Genomic DNA, 5,597 nt, shown 5'->3' on the forward strand with positions numbered 1-5,597 from the left:
ACGTTTATTATTGTACCTCTAGATTTCTCGCAAAAGACAGTTTGGACTATTAATTCATAGAATATCAGACTCAAGTGCAAGCTCTGTCATTTTTGACCTGTGTGACCTGGGCCAATCTGTAGACTTTTCTGAATCTGAATTTATTCTTGGTAGAATAGGTGTGTGTATAATGTGGTGGGCAGGGAGCCTGACAGCATTTAGGGTGAAAGGAAAGCCCATGAGGGTGTGTGCCAGGGAGATACTCAGAGGATGCTTTTGTCTTCTGCCTTTATAAGGTCATGGACCAAGCAACCTGCCTAGTCAGGTGTGTGGCCAAGGCTCATGCCTGGGTGGCCCGACACGAAGCCCAGATTCTAAGAACTGCTGTCTGCAGGAGAGCCTTTGGTGCTAGGGGAGGCCTCATCTAGGCTGCAGAGGAATGTATGGAGTGGAACAGCGCCTGCAGGTGCAGGTTAGGAAACACCTGGTCACATGCCAGCTGGCAGGGCAGACAAGCCAACATGACAGCCTGAGGCACTGTCCCCTCATCCAGACTGCTGTCACAGGGGCAAAGCTGCAGCTGGAGCTGAATCCAGGTGCCGCAGTTCTCTTGGGTATAATCCCACTCCTTGTCTTCTTCTCTAGCCAAGAGTCCCAGGTGCCACTCGGATGGAAGAAAGTGCCACCCACAGGTAGGAGCAAGTGGAAGCCCCTGAAAAGGCATCTTTACTGACATGGCTGTGAGGCAGGCCCTCTGCCCACCTGGGTCCTTAGGTGGCCTTTCAGGGACTTTTGCACTGACCCCGTTGGTCTGCACCTGTGAAGCGGTCGTCTGGTAGTCCTGGGAGGCTCCCTCAGGAGTTCTTCCACATGGCAAGCAGCAGACGGAGCCACTTGTCCTCTGCTGTTGCAGGTCCCCTCCCTGGTGGGAGCCAGTGAATGAATGCAGGGGCAGTCTGCAGAGCAGGCCTCCTGGAGAGTCAGACCAGCCACATTCTCTCTCCTTCAGTTTCTCCCTGGCCAGACTGACACATGATAACCCTCAGACCACTCTCTGCTGAGGAGAGGGGGCAAAGGAAAAGCGGCAGGCAAGAAGCATTGCCAGGAAAGGAGAGGCCGTTGGGCACACACCCGAGAGGTCCTTGGAGGAGGTTTATTGGCTTTCTTCTCTCTTCTGGCTCCTGAGGATCTCCAAACCTACCCCAAGGTCAGCATGCGTAAACAAGACCCTTGCCCCCTCCTCCAAATCAGCTCCTGGAAGCCCCCACCCCCACCCCTCCCCTCCCCTTGCTCCTGCTATCCTTTTCCTTGACTTTTCCCTCTGCACTTAGTCAGTCCCACTCTCCTGGCATGACCTGAGCTCTCCAGCCCAGAGCTGGTGCCTGCTTCTTCTCCTCAGGGTCACTAAGTCCTGGTGCTTTCCCCTTAGGAGGACCTGGGAACCTCACGCCCGTGAGGCACCTGCCTCACCACCTATCCTCGGCCTGTCCGGACATCCCTTATTTGTTCTCTTACACACAACAGTCGGAGGCACCAGTGTCCTTAGTGCTGCTCATCAGGAGGACTTACAGGTGCTTCACTCACTCCAGAATAAGGCCACATCCCCAGCTGCGCCACGACAGACAAGCTGCCACAGTTTTGTGTTACCTAACCCAAGTCCCACCCTCAAGGCAGACCCCAGTGCCCTTCCCATGGTATTCAACCTGGATGTCCGAAACCTCTGTCTGTCAGTGATAGGTGTGCAGGGGACAGCTGCCTGCCTGGCTGGCCTGCGGCATTCTGCGCATGTCAGTCTGCACAAGTGCCCCCGGTGCTTCACATTCAGGAGTTTTCTGTCCTGTATACCTTCAGGCTCTGCAGGCACCATATTAGACGCGGAAGTGCATCTTGTCCAACTGTAGGCTGAGCCTTGTCTCGCCCGGTCCTGGAGTACAGCGTGTGCCACTTACTCCATGGCTGGCTGGCTGCTTCAGGTCTGAGAGGTGGGCAAAATGGAGCTCCCCCTGGCTCGGTCTCCCCTTGCAGCTTGCTGAGTCGGACGGTCTGCCGCGTGCACTCAGCAGTCCAGGATGTGTCCCTTCTAAGAAGGTGGTGAGGGTCAACTGAGACCCTCCTGGTGCATCACTGGCCTGCAGACAGGAGCCTGAGTCACCAGGGCCTGCAGTGGGCTCTCATCGTGGTTTCTTCTGTGTGCCCTCAGGCTGTGGCCTGACCTCCTGGTATCAGCTGTTCTTGAAGTGCATGGGGGCGGGGTGGGGCTCTTCCAGCCGTCCCTCACCTCCTTGGAAATCCTGGGACTACTAAAGCAGCAGTGTAAGCAAAGGTGGGCAGAAGCCTCCTGAAACCCACAGTCCCCTGATCTTGGACACTAAGTGCCTCTTGCTTCCCCCACAGGCACTGGGCACCAGCAGCATGGAGCTAAAGCGGGGAAAGACCTTCATCAAATCCAGCCTGCAGATTTCTCATGAGAAACCCTCTGACTCAGTGGCTACCGCTCCCGGAAGGGAGGACGCAGGCCCATGGCTGGTCTCACCGGGAGGGCAGCAGAAGCTCCATGGTGAGAAGGGCTCCCAGGCGAGTCCTGGTGCCCAAGGGCATGGCAGGTACCCCAACAAGGGCGCTCCGCCCAACCCCGATGGAAGCCCTGTGGCCCTTTGTGGAGCCACCTTCAAGCTTGTGCGGAAGAGCAAGACTCACGACAGTGTTCTGGGAGCCAGCAGGGCGGCCAGCACCCCAGGGCAGCTGGTGGGGAGCACGAGCTTCCCGGGGACTCCCAGTGGCCCACGCATAATTGACTACCGCCACTTTGTGCCCCAGATGCCCTTTGTGCCAGCTGTGGCCAAAAGCATCCCAAGGAAGAGGATCTCCCTGAAAAAGCCCAAGAAGTGCTTCCGGAACCTGTTCCACATGCGCAAAAGTAAGACTGAGAACTTGGCTGCCCTGGCAAGCACGGGAAAGAGCCTGCCCTCCCCTGGAGACCCATCGCTTCCTGCAGGGCAACAAGGCCAAGGCTGCTTCTCCCTGGGGGAGGGCCTGGGGCTGGACAGCCTGGGGCAGGACCTGTCTGACAGTGAGCTCCTGCCGGACTCTCTCGACCTGTGCCGGGTCTTGTGTGAGGACGTGGCCTCTCTCAAGAGCTTCGACTCGCTGACAGGCTGTGGAGAAATCTTTGCAGATGAGAGCTCAGTGCCATCCCTAGAGCTCAGTGACAGTCCTGAGAGCCCTGCCTGGGGACCTCAGACCCTGGAGAACAAGGCCTCCAGGGGCCCCTCTCCAGGCAGCAAGGAGCAGCTGGCATCTTCTGCGCAGAATGAAGTTTCTGATTTCACTAAGTTCTGGGATAGCGTGACTCGCTCAGTGCGGCAGCAGCAGCAGCGCACGCTGCTGGGCCCGGGGCTGGCCAGCCCCCAGGGCATGGACACAGCCCAGCCTAGGCCTGACGCAGCTGGGCTGGCTGAACTGCCCCTGCTCCCCTGCAGGGGCCCTCCCAGTGGGTCCAAAGCCAGCTCCATTGACACAGGCACCCCCAAGAGTGAGCAGCCAGAGTCTGTGTCCACAAGTGACGAAGGCTACTATGACTCCTTCTCGCCAGGCCTCGAGGAGGACAAGAAGGAGACCCCGAGCCCCAGCGCACCCGCAGCTGCCTTCCCCAGGGACAGCTACAGTGGGGATGCCCTTTATGAGCTGTTCTATGACCCCAGTGAGGGCCCTGTTGGCCCTAGCCTGGATGATGATCTCTGTGTGTCTGAGAGCCTGTCAGGCCCGGCCCTGGGGACCCCACTTTCCATGTGCAGCTTCCACGTGGGGGCTGAGGAGAACCTGGCCCCGGCCCCGGGGCCTGACCTGCTCAGCCAGGGCTTTCTGCAGAGCTCCTGGAAGGGCAAGGAATGCCTGCTGAAGCTCTGTGACACAGAGCTGGCCATCACCATGGGCATTGTCAACTGGCTCCGCCGCACCCCACCTGCAGCCACTCCTGTCCCTGTGGAGCCCAAAGACCCAGCTGGCCCTCCGAGGGGGCCCTGGGGACAAGAGGAGAAACTGGAGGGCAAGAGGGACCAGGCTCCAGATGCAGGCAGGGCCACAGTGTGCTCGGCCCCCAGCAGAAAGGCGCACCTGGATGTCCAAGGCCTGCTCACTGGGGAGGGTGTAGCTCCAGTGGGGACAGAAAAGGGGACCATAGCCCCATCCCAGGAATCCCCCCTAGAGGAGGGGCCCCAAGGCCATCCTGAAGGCTTCCTCTCTTCTGTGGAGTCTGAAGCCACAGCAGCAACAGACACTTCTAGGAAAAGCAGAGCTGCGAACCCTCCTGCTTGGCCCAATTCACAGAAAGGGGCAGGGCCGCTTGGAGACCCAAGACATTGCCAAGGCCCCTGGAGGCCGGGTTACGGAGGAAGGACTCTAGAGGCAGGGCCTGTACTGGCAGACTGCTTGGCCCATGTGGCAGCCCTGCAGTTCCACTTGGATGGCCAGCGTCCCAGGCAGGACACCGGTAGTGGGCTCTTCAGGCAGCCTCAGGCCTGGAATCCCAACTTTCTGCAACAAAAACAGACTGGCAGCTCCCCTACTGCGCTTGCTGTCTGTTGCCTGCCCGCCTCAGCCAGCTCACAAGACGAGAAGCATCCAGACCTCATCCTGAACCTGAGCCAGCTCAGGTTGGAACCTGCCAGGTTGGGTGCCCAAGCCTGCGCCTCTGTGGAGAACCTGAACCTGCAGCGCAGCCCCAAGGTTGTGGAGCAGGCAGCACACAGGGTTTGTCTGGACTGTGGGCCTCCCTCAGCCCCTGCTGCCCCGGGAAGCCCCCGAGGCCACTCCCCAGAAATCCTGACCCTCACTCTGGACAGCCTGAGGTAAAGGGCTCCTCTTCAAGTAACCCCAAATGCTGCTGCACTCCTGGCCAGAAGTTGGGCCCCCAGGCCAGCTGCAGCCAAGCCCCACCCACAGCACAGGTCACTTGCGCTAGAAACCATGGCTTGATGGCCTTCATGAGGAGATCCTAGGACCCAAATCTCCATGTTTTTCTCTTGATGTAAGGACTGATTTGGGGATGGTGGGGGCAGGACTCAGGCAAGCCAGAGGTGGGACGTTCCTATGAGGAAGTATCGTAAGCTGAACAGAAATCCGAGGACAGCTTGAAGCTGCCACACCTCACTGCCCACAAGCAGCGTGGCTGAATCGGAGACTGATGGAAAAGAGGCGGTCACAAGGTGCATGGGCGAGGAGAGCGTGGATCGCTGGCTTGTGCTGTGGGGGAAGGGTGAGGCCCAAGGCTCAGGGTGAGTGGGAGTTGCGGTTAGCCAGAGGGCCTGCCGGCCCCGCCCATGAGCCCGCCTCCCAAGTCCCACCTCGCAGGCGTCTCCAGCCAGCCAGCCAGCGTCACATCACTTACGCATTCCTCTGCAGTCCTGTCTGGGCTGACTGGGCCCTGCCCACCTCTGCTGTGGGAGTTTCAAAATTCTGACACAAACCGTCCTCTTGCGAGGAATGGTTTTCCTCCACGTGCACTCTCCAGCTGGGGCCATGGAAGGAAGACCGCTCTCTGGGAAGAAGCTCTTACTTCTCCCCAGCTCCACCATTCTGCTTTCAAGTAGCAAAAGTGACTCTACCCCCTCAACACTGTT

General features: G+C 59.0%; 1 protein-coding gene across 1 annotated transcript; it reads left to right on the forward strand.

Moving 5' to 3' along the window:
• The first annotated feature begins 2,391 nt into the window (after positions 1 to 2,391).
• Amer3 (APC membrane recruitment protein 3) lies at positions 2,392 to 4,976 on the forward strand. Its single transcript, XM_004649003.1, is given in 2 exon segments — positions 2,392 to 4,819; positions 4,822 to 4,976. Coding segments are annotated over 2 exon segments (2,583 nt in total).
• Positions 4,977 to 5,597: the final 621 nt, after the last annotated feature.

Source organism: Octodon degus, unplaced genomic scaffold (genome assembly GCF_000260255.1).
Source record: "Octodon degus isolate 3935 unplaced genomic scaffold, OctDeg1.0 scaffold00062, whole genome shotgun sequence".
NCBI classification, from domain to species: domain Eukaryota; kingdom Metazoa; phylum Chordata; class Mammalia; order Rodentia; family Octodontidae; genus Octodon; species Octodon degus.